Source organism: Parasteatoda tepidariorum, chromosome 5 (assembly GCF_043381705.1).
Source record: "Parasteatoda tepidariorum isolate YZ-2023 chromosome 5, CAS_Ptep_4.0, whole genome shotgun sequence".
NCBI lineage: Eukaryota > Metazoa > Arthropoda > Arachnida > Araneae > Theridiidae > Parasteatoda > Parasteatoda tepidariorum.
In genome coordinates this window covers 58599286-58620409 of record NC_092208.1, presented here as the reverse complement: position 1 = coordinate 58620409, position 21124 = coordinate 58599286, and the positions used below count along the sequence as shown (strand labels likewise).

General features: G+C 26.0%; 1 protein-coding gene across 2 annotated transcripts in view; it reads right to left on the bottom strand.

Annotated features, from left to right (window-relative positions):
• Positions 1-434: 434 nt before the first annotated feature.
• LOC107454891 (cell division cycle protein 21) overlaps positions 435-21124 on the bottom strand; it is a 32220-nt gene continuing 11530 nt past the window's right edge. For both annotated transcript variants that reach the window (XM_043044006.2, XM_043044005.2), the window contains exons 3-15: positions 19659-19820; positions 18252-18382; positions 17180-17508; positions 16661-16810; positions 14142-14303; positions 12322-12484; positions 10635-10783; positions 9837-10017; positions 8212-8513; positions 7357-7554; positions 4229-4312; positions 1705-1833; positions 435-865 (exon numbers count right to left, since the gene is read on the bottom strand). In XM_043044006.2, coding sequence (XP_042899940.1) covers positions 722-865; positions 1705-1833; positions 4229-4312; positions 7357-7554; positions 8212-8513; positions 9837-10017; positions 10635-10783; positions 12322-12484; positions 14142-14303; positions 16661-16810; positions 17180-17508; positions 18252-18382; positions 19659-19820 — 2284 coding nt within the window. In that variant the 3' untranslated portion in view covers positions 435-721. The remainder of the gene's footprint in view (positions 866-1704; positions 1834-4228; positions 4313-7356; positions 7555-8211; positions 8514-9836; positions 10018-10634; positions 10784-12321; positions 12485-14141; positions 14304-16660; positions 16811-17179; positions 17509-18251; positions 18383-19658; positions 19821-21124) is intronic.

Here is a 21124-nt window from a genome sequence, read left to right as displayed (position 1 = left end):
CAGAAAATTAAGAACGTGGAAATCGAGTTTTGTCGGCACGAAATCAAAATTAGATTTATTGTTTATGTTCCTATAAACTAGACTAAACTAAGGCATATTATGCTAGCTTTTTATTTACATTTTGAAACTAAAATTAACTGAAACAAATTTTTTTAAATTTAGTAATTACAATCAATAGAAATGCTAATTGACTAATTTTTTTAGAAACATGTAAAATTAAAGCTAATTGTATATTACCCAATAATGAAAGCCCCCTGTTCTGAATGCATGTCTGCATTTGTATTATTTCATTTTAAATGTATCCATTTATCCATAACATATGTGTAATGTACATAAATGTAATGTTACAAATAAAGATCTTTTACTTGTGTTACGATATAGATTTATACTAAAGAGATACCTGTATCATTTATACAAATAAAAATTACACCGGATAACAACTTTATGCATTTATTAACCATTTTAATAATGACATTGAAAGAACAAATTATGACCTAATGAAACTCAACTATGAATGATAATCATATCATTTTGTCTAAAATAAACACGCATTTGGAGTTACAACATGTAATGAAATTATAAGAGTTTATTAAACCAGGAAAATTTAGCATGTTTTTTAGCACTCATTGACATAACCATTTATAAAAGTGGTGTCAATAGAAAAGAACTGTTTCAAGCAAATATTTACAAATTACTTTTTTGCAAAGATTCATGAAATACATCAAGTTACAGTAACGCATGGAGTATCAGAAGATTTGCTTTGTATATGAATATCTAATTTTTCTTTGGTATGAAGAAGTGTCTCATATTTATTCTGTAACATGCTTTCTCTTTCAACTTGTCTATTCACATCTTCAGTCAGAGACTATTAAAGACAAAAATGTATGATTTTAAATAAAAAATATACTGAAACACAACTGAGTATCGACAAAATAAATTGGAGGTAGATAGTCTGAAAATGGTAGCACCTCCAATATTTTAGCCAATGTTACAATTTTCACAAATGTTACACATACACACTAATTACTCATGTATCTTTGCATGCAAATATAAATTTGCTCATTTAAAAATAAAAAGGTACATGATAATTTTGAAACTATTTTAATAATTAGCAAAACATATTTCAAGTGTTTAATCATTAAGTATTTTAATGTCATTTACTTCAGAAATAATGGCAACTCATTATGAATTTCTTTCTGCTTAAAAATTCATGCTCTAAAATGAATATCAAAACAATTTTTCACATTATCTTAAACTTAAAAATAAAAAAAAGGCATGTTTAAATTTTATTGAAGTATGTAAAAAGAAAAGACTTTAGTTTTATAAAAATGTAATCATGATTATTTTGTAAATATTATTGATTCAACTTAACATAAATGTTACAGACTTTTACTATGAAAGAATAATGAATGATATTTATCAACTAATGTATAAAAATAATTATATCACACAATAACATAGCCAGGTGCTCAGTGTGAATTTAATTAACAGGCTACACAAAAAATAAAAATTATTGATAAATTTCATTTGTTACTAAATTCATACAATTCTCAAATCTTCGGAATTTCCTTTAATCAAAATATTGATTTAAACAAAATTACTGATTTAATCAGAACTATAACAGTGTGTCCAACTTTGGTTTAAAAAAAAAAATAGAAGTAGCTACATAAAACAAAATAAATATTTTAGTAATTTATAACTTACCTCAACCCTTTTAGTAATGGCTAAACTTTCCAACTCTTGAAGAGTTTTAAAAGTGTTTAACTCCAAGTGAGTTTGCTCTACCTGCTCAACTAAATCTTGGTGTTGTTTCATTAACGCCTGATATCGGTTCTAAAATGAAAAAAATACATAAATATAGTGTACGTAATACATAATAGTATTACTTAATAGATACTAGATATACATAATACTTAATAGTAATACATAAATAATGTTACAGTGTTAAACACTATACAAATAGAGCTTCTATGTCTACTACGTGAGAAACGATATTGGTCTTACAATTAATTTTTCATCAACAATTTTTAATTTAAAAAAATAATTTAAATTAATCAAGTTAATAAGGACAATTTTAAATGCATTAATTACAATTATGTAAATTTATTAAGACACATTCGTTCTTTTTATATATATATTTCTTAAATTTTAGAGCTGAATTGTATTTAATGCTAATCATAAATAACTACTCCAGAAAATTACAGTTTTCCTTTTTAAGATTTTATTAATATGAAAATAAAGCATTTATTTGTATTATTACAACTAATATTAAACCCAAAATTGTTTTTTTTTTTCCTTTCAAAACTGTACACTTGAATGATTTTAAACAATAAACTATGCAAAAGTATGACCTTAGTATGCTAAAATGATTAATATAAATTTATCTTCTGCAGTTTAATATAACTGGCTAAAAGTCTGTTCACCTCAACAAGTATTAATAACTTAAAAAATCTGAGCTACTATGCAACAATTTATGAAATTTATTTTAAATGCTTAAATTTTAAAACAATCTTAACCAAAATAATAAAAAAGGATCATACTCTTGAAATATTATTCAATTACTATCTTTGAAATGACATATTTTATAAATATAATAAAATATTATCAACTTAGATATATAAGCCGTATGAAATATTTTAATACTCTTATCACAGAAATACAACAAACTTACAGTATGAAATTTAAGTACAAATATAGTAAAATGTTTTACTTTCCTCAATTTAAAACAAACTTTTTTTTTTAGTACACAAAGTTTTAATACATCAAAGTGCTTTTGTTTACATTTATCTGTCCAAAATAAATAGGAAAAACTAATCTTTCTACAAAACCTAGCTTAGAACAAATCAGATAAAATTAAAAACCAACAATCAACAACAATTTTTCTAAGTTAATAACGTTTTACATTAACTTTCCTTTTTCCCACCTCTTTTTTATAATTACTTTTAAATAAAGTTTCCTTTCCTATCCAAGCACCTTTAGTTTAATTATTCGACATTACATCAGTTAGAAAATGATAACTACATTGGAGAACAATTTTTCAGTATCGAGGGATAGTGAAGAACAATTAAGAAAAACCACACACAATATAAAAACCCCTAGACAATAAAGAAAGACCACAAAAATTAACCGTATCAACTTGTATTTAGAAAAACACATAATGAATTTCTTTTTAATTAAAATTAAGAAACTTTTTATCATAAAAAATGGCCTTTTTATATGAATGTCAAATATGATGAGTTAATTTAATAATTTTAAAAAGTTTTGAATGATGCAGTTTATATAAAGTATAAATTTGTAACTAATGCTGTGTTATTTAACAAATTGGTTTAAGTAAAGGAGTGTTTGACTTGATATAGTATTGAGTAACATAGTGCAGAGCTGCCATAATGGAGGAAAAAATAGAAATAGCAACCAGAGAAAATTTTACAATTTTGCTAATCAATAAAAGCAAATAAATATAAGAACTTAATATCAGCAATCAATTCAAATTTAAATTGGCTGTATTTTTTTACTTATAATCTTATTAAATAAGTTTTCATAAACAAACATTACTTATGTAATTTTCAATAACAATATGTACAAACTCAGGGCACTTTGATTAAATCAGGTAAAATTTACAAAATTCTGTATAAGTAATAGTTCTGAAAATTAAATGGATTTAGAAACTAGGTCTGACACATAAATGGCAAAAAGAGCAGAAGCGCACCTAGGTGTAGTGGGACGCATGTTTGTTACATCATATACATATACAGTACAGAACCCGTTATCCGGAAATCAGAAAACCGGAAAACAAAAAAACCGGAACGAAATTCGATACATTTTCCCGCCATTTTTCTTAAGATTTTTTTTTTTTCCTCATAAGATTTCAGGTTTTTTCTTTCTTTTTTGAAAGATGTTAACTTACCATCATTTTGGAAATTATCATTAGTGCATTAATTCACTGTTTTTTCCTTTTTTTAAGATTATTTCCAAATATTTTTTTTTAGTTGAGTTTGACAATAAAAAAACGGCTTTTTGTAGCGATNTAGAAACTAGGTCTGACACATAAATGGCAAAAAGAGCAGAAGCGCACCTAGGTGTAGTGGGACGCATGTTTGTTACATCATATACATATAATTAGAACATTATAATTAGAAACTGAAGTACAGGCAGATATGTGTGCAAGTTAAATGTATAATAATAGATTAGGATTCTTTTCTAAATGTAAATATATAAAATAACTTTTTACTTGATAGCCACCAAGCAGTATTCTTAATTTCTTTTCAATCTTTGCAGCTCGCTTTGCTTCTTTAGTCATTTGACTTCTATTTTGCTAAAAGGAAAATAAAAAGTAGAATGTCTAAGTTAAGAAGGATTTTCAGAAAAGTAGAAAAATTTATAATGATGTTGTCAACATTTTTTAAATAAAGAAAATATGCAAAGTATTTGAAAAGTTAAAAACTTAGTAACTAATAAGATCATTATTAATTGAATAAAGTACACACATAATATCTCTCTTGCACACACAAAATAATTGCGAAATAATTTATATTGTTATAGTTTCAGATCATAAATATACCAAAAAGACTGCAACGAGTAAGCAGCTTGGATACCAGCAATGAAATTTAAAACAAAACACAAAATCATCACAAAATTTTTAAGCTACAAATAGTTTGTGAGGACCACCTGTAGGGCCAGCAAAGGGAGGATAATGATTGATTAGTGAAGAATTAGAATGCCCTTATCTTTCAATTTGTTTTTGCGGAATATAACATTTCTTTCAATTTGTTTTTGTGGAATATAACATTTCTTTCAATTTGTTTTTGTGGGGTGTCTATTTCATTGAGGAACAAAAAAGTTATTTGCTCTTGCTTGTGTCCAGTCTAAACAGCCAAGTTCAAGCCTTTATTTAATAAAAAAAAAAAACTTCATTAAGCTATATTTTCATTTTAATATGACATTCACTATCAACATTGGAATGAGTAAAATATAACAAGTTAAAATTGAAATTTTCTCAGTCTTACTTATTTTACTTTGTAGAAGCTAACATCGATTTCTTTGCTTCCAAATAATGATTCTTGGCATTTTTGGGACTTAAAAAACTTCTACCTGAAGGGAGCAGCTTAATTGCAAATTACAATTAGATTAAATCATGCAAGTATTGAATCAATATTCAGCATCGGTTCATTGCTATTTATCATGATAAAAAATAGACTTTTCTTTAGTTATTTTTAACAACAACAGAACTCATTTTATTGCGTTTTGTAGAGGTAAGGGTAATGACATTGCTAACTCCAATATAATATTAAAAAAAGTTGGAACTTATCGGACATGGAGCATAAAAAAATTAAGACAAAATGAAATACCTTGAAATTTTTAAGATTTTCAAAATATTTCTTAGATATCACTGCCTCAGATTGTTACAAATATGATGAATGCTTCACATGCTATGTTTTTTTCGTTGCAATTTCAAGGATGTTTAGTCAAGAGATTATAACATAAAGTTATGAATAAAAACTATCAAAAATTTAAATGTATCAAAAATATATTTTGACTGAGCTTGACTATTTTCTAGCTATTTGTTATAATGCATAAAATATATTAAGTAACTTTTATTTAAGTAAATACTCACATGTTAGTCTGATTAATAATTTAATTAAAGAGTTTAAAAAAGCACAAACAAAAAAGTATGAGGTTTTATATTATTTCAATATCATAGCTGCTAACACGGATTGGAAAAATCCAGTAGATTTTACGAAGTAACATAAATTTCATTATAATTGTTGTAAAATATATTAAATATTTTACAGATAGGGAATTTTATAGTTATCAAAAAAAAAAAAACTGCAATCTTTTCCAGTTATGATTTCGCATTAAATGAATTTGAAATGTTATGCAAAATTTTGAATAGTAATAGGCATTTTAATTCATCAAAGGTAGTTAAGATCTTTTAACTATCTAAATTCACTTAAAATGAATTTTATAAATTGCTTCATTATTAGTGACACTTATTTAAATATTCGAGTAAGCAATAATCTGCACAAAAATTCTTTCTCAATAGGGATTTTTTGAGGAAACTTCAATCTTAGGGAATTTTCTAAAATGTACAAAAACCAGGAGAATTTTTATTTAACTAGTACACTAAGACAAAGTAGCAAAATTCAGTAGTCTTAAGGAAAATCCAGTAGAGTTGGCAGCTATGCAATATTCACAACATATTACAGAAAATGTGCAATTAACCTTTTGTTTATGGTTGGTCCAACAAATGGGCCAGAATTAAACTTTAGAATGATAAGTGTGATACTTAAATGGAAAATTCCATAATTTAAAAAATAATTTCTTAAATAAAAATGACTTAAGGAAAAATGCATTTTGTATTTGTATACAGCAGATATGTGATAGCTGGAAAAAGAAATTATAAGAAATTTTTTTCTAAATGTGAAGTTTTCTTATTTTAGCACTAAATTTTTTTTCCTCTTGTACATAGAACATATTTAAAAGACTAATTTTTAGACAAAAACTAACATTCACAATGTTATTAAATGCGTTGAAAAGTAATTATTGAAATACGAGATTCGAGATTCTATGTCGTAGCATCACATTAAAAATTAATTCAAACTTATTGAAACCAAATAAAAAAAGGGGACAAATGTCTCACATTTAATGAATAATTGTACTGTTAAAAACAAGAAATTTTCACCAAAATTGCTACTTATTAAAATATGGGTAAAAAAAAATAGAAAAATACCATTATTTCTAGTGGACAATCTTTTAAATATTCACCATCTCAAAATTACTTTTAATACAACCAATTTTATACATTTGTGCTTGTCACAGTGGTTCTTTAATTCTAGTCAAAGTTATTGTGGATTTTTTTTTTCTTTGAAGTTTATCCGAATTTTGCATTTTTCTGTCACAAATTTATGCAAAACCAAGTCAATATTGCACTTGAATGAGAACATAGAAGAAAAGAAGGTGCTAGCAAGGGTGGAATAAATGCCTTGTTAACAAAATTTTGCGTAAGTAACAAAAATGAAGTTTTAGGTCCAAAGAGCTGAGAAAATTTTTGCTGTAATATAAATTAATGATTTGAGGAAATCCATGAATCGACAATCTTGAGATTCGCTGTATTTTGCAACATAGCGGAAGAGTTACATACCTGAGACAGGGTTTAAACTTTGAATTCATATACGAATGAAACAAAACTTAGTGTTCAAATATGAATAGAAAACAATTTTTCCTTTTTCCTGCTTTAAACACAAAGCATGTATGATTACAAAATATTCAAGCATCGCATTAAGCTTAATGATAATAATATATAATGACAATATAATAATCAGTTGTAAAAAAAAAAAAAAATCTACATCATATAATTACCTCAAGTCTCTTGTCCAATGATTCTATTCTGTCTTTCTTACTAGCTAAATTTGCTCTGGTATATCGATTTTGGTTGGGTAAGAACAATACTTGAGCTAAACATTCTTCCCAAACCTGTGTATAAGCTTCTAAACTGAGATCACCATGACCCATACCCTTTTTTACAACATCCATTTCTTGTTTCAGTAGAGTAGAGGCCTAAAAAATTATTTTATTAAGAATAAGGTATTAGATCTTTTTGTGGCATGTTAAACAAATAGTTGAAAAATGAGTACTAAACAAAGCAGTTTTGAATTAATGCTTTACATGATATCAAGGCTAACAGACAGCCTTGCCAGTAATGCAAGACTCAAGACATTTTTTAACGTTCGGAAGTGGAAAATTATTTTGTATAATCATCTTTAAAAACTTAATGGGTTCGTTTTTTAGACAGCATTCATAAATAGTTTTTTTAATTTCAAAATATGCTTTACAATTAACCGGCAATGTAAACACTCGCTAGAAATAAAAAAATTTAAGAGAGTTACATTTTATTAGTCACTAATGCTCCAAACACAATGCCAAAGCAACATTCTGACTGCGACGTTGCGCATAGAAAACGGAGCATAAATGACTTTGTGCAGGGCAGCCTAGTTAAAATTTTAGAACAGAGAAGCTCCGCTTAAAGCAGCGCAGTTGACATGTCAATTAAAATCTAAGCAATCTTTACTAGTTATCATTTTCCTCACAAATAACAAGATTTTTGAAAAATTGTTTTGATTTAATTGTTCTGAATTACCCAGTTAAGCATATAATTGAAAATAAAAGGTAACTAAAGCATAAACATTAATAATGTATGTTAAAATGCATACTAACAGTGGACAAATCCTCCTCTCCATATTCTACATATGGATGCCTATCAAGATATGATTGATGATGAGCTAGATTACCACGAGGTGGTATAACTTTCTTGCCTTGGCCACCCAGTAGCATAGGATTTTTGATTGCATCATTATGCATCATAATCAACATTTCTTGCTTTATTAATTCTTCAGCTTTTTGTAATTCTGTCAATGGAGGATCACAATGGGATGGTCTTAATATGTTAGAATTTACATCAGAAGGTCTGGGTAAATCTCTCTGGACAGCAGTTGACTGTTTCTTTCGTTCTGCTTCCACTAAATAAAATAATGGAACAAAATATGAAGCCACTAAATAAAATGATGTATATACATATAAACAAATAAAATGTTATAACAATCAGAAATTTCTTCCCAAAGGGTTCAATTAAAATTTTATTCACTTCGTATTGTATTTCCTTTTTGTTAATGTTGTTAAAGATGGTTTATTTTTAGTTTAAATATGCGGTATTATTCATATTCTTTTTGGTTTGCCTTGCTCTTTCTCTGGCTGTATGTTTCTTTTTTAATGAGAATGGCTGCTCCTATCAAGTGTAATGATATGTTTGGAGTGGAAATAAAAATTTTTAAAGGAAGTGGATATAATAACCACTTCCTTTAAAAATACATAATTCCTATAATAAAATTGTATTCACTTCTTTTTGTAAAGTGTTGTTACAGGTGGTTCATTTTTGAGTTAAAACATGTGGTTTTGTTCACATTCTTTTTTATTTTAGCTTATCTCTCTCCCTCTCTGGATGAATGTTCTTTTAAATTTCTTAAACAAAGTGGATGCAAGAATAAATTGTTAAATTAAAGATCCTTAAAGGCACTTTGACTTTACAATAAGTAAAAATTTTGATGTAATTCTAAAATTTATTCTAATTTCATGACATGATTCTTGTGAAGCAAAAGTTCAAAACCAAGAAAAAACACTTTATGACTGCCTAAAGTTTATACACAATATTAAAAGAAGTCGTTTGAAAAACTTTAACTGTATTTTATATATTAAATACTTTTACTTTATTGATATAAGAAAAAAAAACTGTATTGGAGTTTCATAATTCTATTAAAAGTGCAGCATGTCTTAGCCAAAATAAATCCAGTATTTATAATGTAAGTTAATATTTACACTAATTTTAATGTAGTCACAACACAGCAATTTCACGTTATGAAGTCTGTTTTGGTTTGCACCACATGGGTCGTTACATCGAGTATGACTGTATAACTGCTTAATTATTAATTTAATTCTATTCCGCAAATCTATGAAGATATTTATATATATTTTGTTTATATTGTTAAATAAGAATAATCGATTTTGGTAAGTAAATAAGGATGTTAAAAAAGTAAAGACAATCACTATAATTCCAAGTTTGTTTTTTTTACTCAAGGTTGCATTCCATAAATAAGTTTAGCTTTTACAAATGTAAAATATCAAAACTGACCAATTTAAGCTAGTAAAACTTATTTATTATAATATTAATGTTAAGATTATTATTTTATTTTAAAAGGGTAGCATATAATCAGATAGTAGTAAGATAATCAATATTGTAGTAAGATAATTGAGATTGTGGTAAGATAATCAAAGCTAAACTATCATACACAAAGCTTTTTGTTCCTGTTGTTTCAATAAATCAACATCAGCTTGATCTAGAACTACTGCCACTTCTTGATGTTCATTTACTTCTTCTTTTTGCTCATCTTCAGGAACGACAATTTCATAATCATTTCTAGGAGCAGGTAAAGCAGTAAGAGCTTTCTTCAACATATTTCTACTTTCTGCCTGAATGACACAATAGAAAAATTAGTTTCATTAAGCATTAATTAAAAACAAAATAACAATGTTAATATAAAATAACAAACATAAAAATTAGAAAATGTTTTTCATATTTGTTTGATGAAATTATTAAAATATTTCATACATAACAGTCTAACTACATAAGTCTACAATTAATATACTACACCTATATGTACATATAATATATTTTGGAAAGGTTATTCTAATAAATTTCAACTACATAGTTTATAAGAATTTTTAGTCTTCAAAATTTAACAACATATGTTAATATTAACTGCTTACAAAAGAAAAAAACATTTTATGAAACAGTAAAATGAAGAAGGAAAAAAAGGTCACAAGGAACTTTTTTTCATATACTATTTATTATTAAAATTTAAACATACTACTTTAAACACACTACACATAGGCAGTTGTCTTAATGGAAAGATGCAAAGGTAATATGATGAATTATTCCCATTTACTAGCATAAAAAAGTAAATGAAATCAAGTAATAAAATGATTTTACAATTAATAACAAGTGGAAGAATATTAACTACATTTTAAAAGTCAACAAATAAAATGTTAGATCTTATAAAACATGAGAATTAAAAAAGTTAAAATACTTTATAATTTTTAGCAGACAGCATATCTTCAAATCCAATGTGATCTTCAGGATTAATATTAAGCTTGTCTCTTAAAGGAGTAGGCGTGTTAATAGGAGTCATTTCTTTACCAGATTTAGCTGTACCTGGTGTTCTATTAGGAGTAGTTCCTACAAAATAAATACAAGATCGAATAAGAAACATTTTTATGAAAAATATATGACTTCGGACTAACAACATATTGTAGAAAGTAAAAAAAATATTTGTCATATAACAATAACAATATAAACATGCTTTAATTCTTTTCTGCTAAGCAACAATATGAAATATAAACAAATAAGAAAATCTATTTAAACTTTTCATAACCAGTTTTAGCGGAATAAAAGTTTAAACTTTATTCAAATTTGGAAAAACAGGGGGCAAAACCAAATTCTTCAATTAAAAAATAAGCACTCAAAAAATATTTTTAAGCTGTCTTTCTTCTCTGTTGTTTTCTTATAGATCTTTCATATATATCTACCTTAAACTATCAAAATGTAAAAACATTTTTAAAGACTTTATCATGATAATAGTTCTCTCAAGAATTCCATTCTTGATTTTATCACCATAAAAACTTTTAATGATGAATTATAAATATATTAAAAATAGATTTGAACATTCTTTTTTATAAACTATAATTACTTTAGTCAATTGTGTAAAATAAGTTCAATTTAAAACTAGAATTAGTTAAACCTTAATCTGAAAAAGTTATCAAAACGAATTTGAAAAATTTAATTAAAAAATATTTATGAATATATAACTGTCAATAACATTTACAAGATAAATACAGTAGGGAACCGATTATCCGGAATGGTCGGGATCATCGCTATTCCGGATAACTGATTTTTTTGGTTTTCTGAATCGCTACAAAAAGCAGTTTTTTTTATTGTTAAACCCAACTATAAAAAAATTAATTTGGAAATAATCTTAAAAATAAGAAAAACGATGAAGTAATACACAAATGATTATTTCCAAAATGATGGTAAGGTAAACATCTTTAAAAAAAGAAAGAAAAATCGTAAAATCTTTTAAGGAAAATTTTTTTTTTTGTTTTTTTAAAAATGGCGAAAAAATTTATTGAATTTCGTTATGGTTTTTTGGTTTTCTGATTACCGGATAACGGGTTCTGTACTGTATTAGAGAACTAAGCAAACACTCATAAATTTATGTTACATATAGAAATGAGTGACTGTTTCCCTGTTAACTTATTTACAAATTCGAATACAACAAATATGAATTTCTAGTTTGGTTGTGTTTCTTCCATAAAATTATTTAAAAAATGTTTTAATTAATTTTGAAATAAATCACGTAACCTATACACAACCATTTAATAAATTTCAAATCGAGCAGAGATTTTCCAATGCTGAAACTTTGCATTAATCCAAACCACTAAGACATGATCAAGAAAAATGCAATTTGATTAAACATTCAGCTCATAGCACAAGAAATCAAACCTTGGTCAAGGTCCTGTTAGGCCAAAGTCTATCACACTAACTAGGCAATACAATAATCAATCAAAATTATTCGATTACAAAGTAATTTTTTCATTAGATTAACTGTAATAACTGAAGAATAATGTCAGACTACTTTCATTAGTTGTCTACAATTATTCTTTAAATAACAAAGAAAACTAATTATAATTTTTTTTTTAAAAAATAACAGCAATTACCAGTTGAATTAGTTCTGAATGATGCTGCAATTAAAGTATTGGGAGTTTGCACTGTATCTCTCTTTGGAGTAACTCCACTAAAATCAGATTCATGAAGAGGAGTGTTCAGGCCTCCTTTCAGTGGAGTATCTACATTAGTAAGAGCCATTATATTTTGTGCTTCCTATAATAAAATAGAAGTATACAAAATAAATCCAATAACTCATTGAAATATTCATATCCATAAATATCTGCAAAAAATTACATCTATAAATAAAAAAATTCTAATGGCTCAATATTTTATGTTACTGTTGTGAGTGCTTTTTTTCAAAAATGTTTTTAACTGAAATATAATTAATAAGTAAAACAACAAATAAAAATATTTTACTAAAATTTATATTAAATTAATAAAGGTATGCAGTGAATTAAAGTGAAACGGAAAACCAAAACAAAATCAATTTATTTTATTGGATATCCTCTAATTTATTTGGGGATAGGATATGAGAAGGTTTACGTGCAAACCATCTATAAAAATTCCTAAAAATTTTCTTTATTTAATGAAAAAAGTGGCTCGCAGAAATTTTTTACAATTATTATAGCTACAGTAACAAGGGTTTTAAACCATTTCCAGACATAAGAAATCCCAAAAATTCAATAGATTGTACTCCAAATGTGCACTTTGATACATTTATACAAATTCCATAATTATTTAATATATTGAGGGAAAAGAGACTGCGAATATGACAAATCTTCGTTTTCAGCTTTAGAAGCAATTAAAATATTGTCAATAAATCCAAATAATCTAGACAGTCTTATGCATTAAAATGAACCATATTATGTTTCCCAGTATAATCAGGATTTGGTAGTTCTGACATTCTTTGGCAGTAACCTATGATAAACAGTACTACTTGATACAATCTTAAATTAAAGTAAATTTACAATATCAATATTACAGCAAACTTATAAATTTGTTTTTAAATCAACAAGTTTTTTTCTTCTTAAGTCAAATAGTAAATCAAATTAGGGCATAAATCAGAACTAACAATATTATTTTGAACTTTACAAATGTAAAAAGTAAAATTAAAGCATTAAAAATTGATTTCTAGCTGTATTTTCAGGTATTTTAAGAGGTCAAGAAGTAAGAGAATCCAATAAACAAATTGAACGATGTTTAAAGGAAATGTAAGGAAAGAAAGAATAACATAAGCTATTATTGGGTGTGAGAGCATGCTCGACTCTTATTGGTTTATGAAAAGGACGTGAAGGGAAAAGAGTTACTTTATTGGCTAATTAAGCCATAGATATTTCTTAAAAAAATATGTTAGAACAGATATAAAACACCAACGCTATACTTCCAAGATAAAAGCAGTTGTTTGAAACTGTCTATGTTGTTTGCTAATCAATATTGTTTCTAAATTACAATTAAGTCACTGTAGGTAATTACTTAAAATATATACTCATTTTATACTTTATTTTATAGCTAACAATAAATAGCAGAATTTACAACTATCAATGTTCTGCAGCCTTGCAATTTTGAGCCCAACCCAGCTCAAAGACCAAGCTCCTAGACCAAGCATTGGGTCAAACCAGCCTCCATGGAGGACTTTTTGATATAACTAACATGCATTTGTGTTACATGTAGATGATGTAACGATTATAACACAAAAACACATTCATTTCGATTGTAATTCTTCACTAGTATTTGAAAAATAGCAAATCTAAATGGACAAATTCTCCAATGTGCCTTTAACTAAAACAAAAACTTTCAACACGAACAATTTTCGTAAATCTTTTTCAATAACTCAACTAGTAGTAATGCCTAAATATGGCTTATTACTCACCATCAAAATGCTATCTCTATTTGTAGCAGGTGTACGAGGAGTTCGTGCACTAAGAGCATTAGGATTTAAATTATAGTCAGGGAGAAGGGTTTCAGATACTTTACTTCCTGACTCTTCAGCTGCCTCTCTTGCACTTTCACTAGCTTTTCCTAGCTTAACAACCTATTAAAATAAAACATAATAATCAGAAATATCAAACAGAAAACAAAACTATAATTCATAAATAAAAGTTCTTACTTATAAAATAAACTAATTTAAAAACAAATCATTTAGATTCCAGTTTAGTTGAATCTAACACTTAGTATTACTGATTTTCATAGTCTATAAGTAAACTACTAAGTATATTTGCAAGGTAAATTTTATTTTTTTATAAATTATATAATTATTGAAAACTGCATACTTGCAAAATTTTCTATTATTAAACTTAATGCTTACTATTCTTGAAATTAATGTAAGAAACTAAAGTAAATTACTTTTAACAATAAATAAATATTTTTTGCTAAAGTTTTACAGGCACTGAACAAAAAATGTTTCCAACATAAAATAGTTTTAATAAAAAGTAACAGATAATAAATTTGCATTTGACTTATTTGTAAGATTTTCAATGGATTAGAAAACTCATGATATATTCAGGAAATTTCATTCAATGTTTATGAAGAAACAAATGAAATTTTAAAAATCTTTGACATTTAAACTAAAATCTAAATAGTACCTCAATTATTAAACTTATTAATAATATTTGTTACAATGTTCAGGCATGTATGAATACTTTTATTAAAACTCTCAAAACAGGTTATAATTATAATATTTAAAATATAAAAAACTTCAAAAGATTACTTTTTATTATGGCCTAATTTATAGTTTAAAAACAAGCTTTTTTAAAATTGCTAAATTATTGTCAGATCAATTGGATAAATGGAGATAGAATAACTGATTATTCTAAAAAAATTTTAATATCTGCTGTAACAATATTTTGTTTTCAAACTAATACAAGTAATACAGCTTAATTATATATAGCTTAATTATATTTATATATTATTATTATATTATTATATATTTTATATATATAATTATAATTTTATATATAGCTTAATTATATAATAAGCTTTATTATATAATAAGCTTTATTATAAATAATACAGCTTAAGTTTTGATTTGGCGACTTAAAAAGAAATCCATGTCCCATGTCTTAATATTTACAGAAATATTTATTCTCCAGAAACATTTTAGCAAAGAAAATAAACAAAGCTCTTTTTCTTTTAAAAAAATGGTGTTTAATAATATATTTTTCTACCTTACGTTAAATCGGAGCGATTTTCCCTTTCAATTTGAGCTTGTTTTTTAGTGTTATTTTTATCTGATCTGCATTGTTAACTCCTTACATCAAATGGGGAAAAGAAAAAAAAAAGGAGAAAGACATGTATTTTTTAATGAAAGAAAAAAGTCAACTTATCCAACACATACTTTTTCTTTTTTTCATTTAACTTATAACCAAACATTATTGTCTAAATATTGAAGTTGACTAATATTTACTTATTATTTTAATAAACAAGGTAAGTTTTGATCTTTGGTTTGGTTATATTATTACATTAGAAAACACTTTTTTTTACAGATATAATCATATGAGCTGATAAGATTATATCTTTTCTTTATTTTGCTTTCAAGCTTTTAATTTTTTTCTAAAACTTTTGTTTAAAAAAAATTAAAAACATATTTATCAATAACTTTTCTTCTTCTCTTTAAAGTTACATTTTTTACTTTTTTTTTGTATTTTTAAATTATGTATGCAACATAAAAAGCTTTAAATCTTTTTATGTAATTTCCTTATCTAACTTCTCCTTCTTAATTTATTAATCAAAAGTAAACACTTTCTCACACTTCATTATTCCCATTCGTCGTTTTGGTTCTATGGTTAGATCTCAGTATGCAAGAATTAACATTTAAAATTTTTCTCTTTATAATTATAAGAACCATATTACTTTGTTGACCAGTATATAATGGACCAGTTGTCATTACTAAGGTTTCTCTTTTTTATGAAATGTAACAATGTATCATTAGGACTTAATAGCAAGATTTTAGTTAGGGAAAAAAATAGTCAGGGAAAAAAAATTAAAATTATGATAATAAATGAAAAAAATAAATAATTAATTTTTACATTTATTATTTACAACACATATAAGTATCTGTTTATGTGAGAAAAAGAATATCCCAACAATAGTTATAGTATTGTTTTTCCTATCTTTCTAACTTATTTAATGTAATTAGTTTTTAATTTCTTGTTTCTTCCTATGTTTTAAAAGGTATTTCGCCTTTATGCATATGACACATTTACTACTGCTATTGAAAAGAGAAATCTCACAGACTGAAATATAAGATTAAATAACAGGGAAAATTAAAAAAGCTAATGAAATGTTATGTGTAATCAAGATGTTATGAATAATCAACTTACAAAAAGATATGAAATTGAGAACTTAAAGGGTGAAAAGATAATTATCAAATTTGCTTAAAGAAAAACATACTTGTTCAAGCTCTGCATCAGTTATTTGAGGAGTTGGAAGGACTAATTTGCTTCGTTTTTTAGCAACTTCAAAATTTTCAGAAAACATGGTAGATGGTATATCATTTTCTTTCCGCTTTTTCAACTTTTGTTTATCTTTTTTTCTTTCTTTCTGCAAAAAGTATATGCATACATTAATAAAAAAACATATAGTACTAAATCAATCAAAAAGCGCAATAAACAAATTAACCAAGCTTAAAATTCTTATTCAATTAATTTTGTAACATATAGTAACTTGATATTGAAAGTTATTAAAAATGAAATTCACAGACAGTAACACAAGTCATAAATATAAAGTACATCAAATGTTATAATCCACGATTTTATTTAAGTTAGACATAATAAAAAATACTTAATATTATCAACCAATGCTAATTTTCAAATTAATAAAATTTTTAAAATTTTATTGATAAAAAATGAACAATTATAATTTTAACCTCAAAATATTTAAGAAATATATTTGCGGTAAAAATTAACAAACCTCCTCTCGTTCACTTCTAAGTTCTCCATCTAATTGTTGTTGTCTCAACCGTCTATAATCTGGCTCCATGGGATCATATGTTTCTTCAGAAGTATCATATAAACCAGCAACAGGTTTCTTTTCAAATGGAATTTCAGCATTATAATCAATAGTTCGCTTTTTTCTTTTACGAGCCTCTAGCTGAATTCCAGCCATTCTAAGTTCCCTTCGTTTCTGTAAAGCAGCCAAGCGCCTGGCCTCTTCTAACTGTTTTTCTCGAGCTTTTCTTTTGGCTTTTTTACCTTGAGTGTTAGCAAGTCTAGCCCTGGCTTCAGATAACATTTCCATTTCTGTAAAATATTATTAAATGATATAAAAATAAAACATAGTTTTAAAACAATGCTACAAAATCAAATAACCATTACATTTTAAGATAAGAAAGAGTTTAAATATTCACTTAAATTTCATCATCCAAAACATAAAAAGAAAAACAAACAAAAACTAAGCCAGTATGTTATTATAGTATCATCAGAAAATAAATGAAATTAGAATAAAAAAAATTTCTACTAGATTATGTATTAAAGTGGTCCTTATTTTCGAAGGAGAAAAATTTTGTGTTCTTACCTTTTCTTTTTTTGGTGTCATTTTGTAAAAACACACTTAAACGTTTCAACTTCTTTAAACAATATTTAGAAAACTCAAAGGCACTAAACTTTTGAAAAAAATAGAAATTTTAACTTTTTTTCATATTTTTAATGAAAGACAGAACTTAAGAACTTTTAAAAATTTGGAAAAGTATTATTTAAAATATTTCTTTTTCATGTAAGTTTTAAATTAAAAATGATGCAACAAATCATCATCCAGCTAAAATATTGAAAACTGAAAGTTAAAACTATAAAGAATAATTTCTGTGGATGGGAAACTGCAGAAAATCAAAAATTTATATAACAATTACTGATAAGGCCAAAATGAGTAAAACTTGTCAAAGAATTAGGTATTCGGCTAAAATTTCGGTATGATAACAGTTTAATACAAATTAATGTTTATGGAATCACTAGTTGACAATAATTAAAAGTCAAAGAAATTAAAATACCATCTTCATCCATATCCTGAGGATCAGGACGTGCAGGTTTAGTTTCAGGATTGGGATCAATTTCTCCAGGCTTAAGTTTACGAGGATCATCAGCCATTTCACCATCTTCTTCCTTTCTTTGAGCTTGATCACTAAAATAGTTGTTAAAATTTCAAAAACCATAGGAATAAATGCGTTACAGCAAAATTAGAAATGCATTAAAAGAAACTAACATGAAAAAAATATTATTAGGAATAAACGTTACATGGGAGCTTGTCCTAGAGACAGACCCCAACAATTGCAACACAATCTAGTAAGATCAGGAGAGTTCTAAATTTATTGGTCATTAGGTCAACACAAGTTGGTCCCTGAAACTTCATAAAAAATAAATCAATATTTTTATTTCCTTAAATTTAAACCTTGATCATTTTTACTATTAAACACTTAGCAACACAGAAAAGTGTAATTTTTAAGTTTATTCCAATCAATTAATATTTAGACTATCAGTAAAGTGCAAATGAACATTTTTGATCAATAAAGTGCAGACTATCAATAAAGTGTAAATGAACATTTTTGATTGAAAAACCCATTAGTAACTATGGTATGTAAATATAAAATGATGCCCTTTTTTTTCATTACAAATTAAATTATATGCATGAAACTGGTAACTTAATTAGTTATATTAAAGTATATTATTTGAGTTAATATTTGTTATGCACCAGTTTTTGGAAGAAAAAAATTTCTCATCAACATTAACGATAAAATGCTAGATATAAATTTGCCTGGAAATTTACTACACTGCCTTGATAAATGAAAGAAAATTCATATTAATATTGAATTGATTTGCAGAATTTGCTGGAAGTGATGTGGAGCACATCTGAGTGCAAGACTAATTCTAAATAGAGTTGTTTCGTTTGGAATAAATAGTTTTGTTTATATATTGTTATATTTCCATGAAACTTTCAGTAAAGATATAACTAAACTAGTTTAGTGTTGTAAAATAATAGTTTGGTATTATCTTAATAAACGATCTAACAATATAAAAGATATTTTTTTAACAGTTCAGTATTAGTTTTATTCCCTTAGGGACACTGTAGAGTATATTCTATACTAATGTTTTTTTAAGGTTTAATGCCATACCACTGCCTGATATACATTTGCCCGATTCAGGGATGTACTTTTTCAGGTTACATGTCATTGCTTAACCTATCCTGCATAGCTCCTTAAAATTGACTGCAAATCAAGTGAACTATATTAAATTTAACAGGGTTGAAATATTTAATTCCGTTTACCACATGGCAAAAGTAGCAGCAATAAAAATGTCCCAAAAGCCCATTGGTTTAAAAAATAAAAAAAAGACAAACATCAAGTGTAGATACATCACACTTCCATTATTTGTTGACAATATATTTAAAAAAATCCACATACAGCAAATATTCATAATGTTCCAAACACTGAGCAGCAGTTCTTCCAATAATAGGAGCAATTGTTCTCCACTGAGTCGGCATAAGTTTAGCCAAATGCAACAATTTTTCTTCTTCATCCCTAGTCCATTCCGTTTTCTTGATGCTAGGATCCAGCCACTCATACCTATAAGAATATAAACAAATATTCTATTTGAGAAAATTTTGTAGTCACAGGAAAAATTTGATAACAGAATGAAATTTATTATTAAATTAAAAATACATAACTTATTGAGTACACATTATTATTAAACCTATATTATCTACAAATTATTATAACATAACCTATTATTACCAAAACAACAAATTAATAAATGGTCTCTTTTTAAGTATTCAAACAACTAGATTCTATATAAATTGATAAAGTAAATCAAATCTTTATCTTTCTGTGCAATGTACTTAAAATTGTACTAAGCTTTATTTTTTCATTTTTTTTTCCAGGGAAAAAAAAAACAAATTTTACTAACTGATTTATTGTGCAAACAATGATTTACATTTTCAGATTCTAACTTAAAAGGGATAATGAACATTTCTCTGCCAAGCCTGTTTTACCTTTGTGAAATGTAGCAAAAAAAATAATAAAAAAAAAACTGGAAAAATATGTCATCTTGCTTAAATTGCAGGGTTGAATAACTTAAAAATGTTCATAAAAGTGTCTTTTTTTTACTTACGAAAATTATCTAAAACTAAGTGCATAAGTAATATATATATTCATTTTTAATTTTTTTGTTAATCACGAATCTTCCATGAATCTGACATCTAGTTAAAAATAATCTATCTTTAAACACATTACAAAAAGTCTGGTACTGCCATCATGTCTATCTATTTTGGTGGCTGGTATCACATTTAAGAAGTAAACATGGTATTCAGTGGTAATAGGGCGGCCCACCCTATTTGCCTTTTGATTCCTATAAATGCTCCCTCATTGTCCTTTTTGTAGAAATAAGCCACCATCCCTTAAAAACACTGCCTTACTATTCTTATTCCATTTACAAATAAATAACTCACTGTTTAAATAATAATTGCACACTGGTAAAATTATCTGCATTTATAGGTTTAATTCTGATTACCATTAGAAATATTTTTTCTGCTAGGATTTTTCTCAACTGGTTAAATTTTTATAGGTTTCTCTTTTTTTCAAGGTAGAGGGCATATTAATGAATTTTTTAGGTGATTTAAAATTGTTCTTAAATAAATACCTTTTTTAAAGAATGCATCTCTGAATGTTAATTTTTTTCGTAATTTTCAGTTTAAATTATAGAAAAGAAGGTTTCAAGTTGGTTATCAAGTTATTTATTTTTCGTAAATTAAAATTTTTTCTCTTGCTTTGAAAATTTGTGAGAATTGCATTTTGAAATATATACATATACGTAATAGTATAAGAGGGTAATTTAAAAATTGTTGAGGGTCAAATTTAGTTATTATACAATT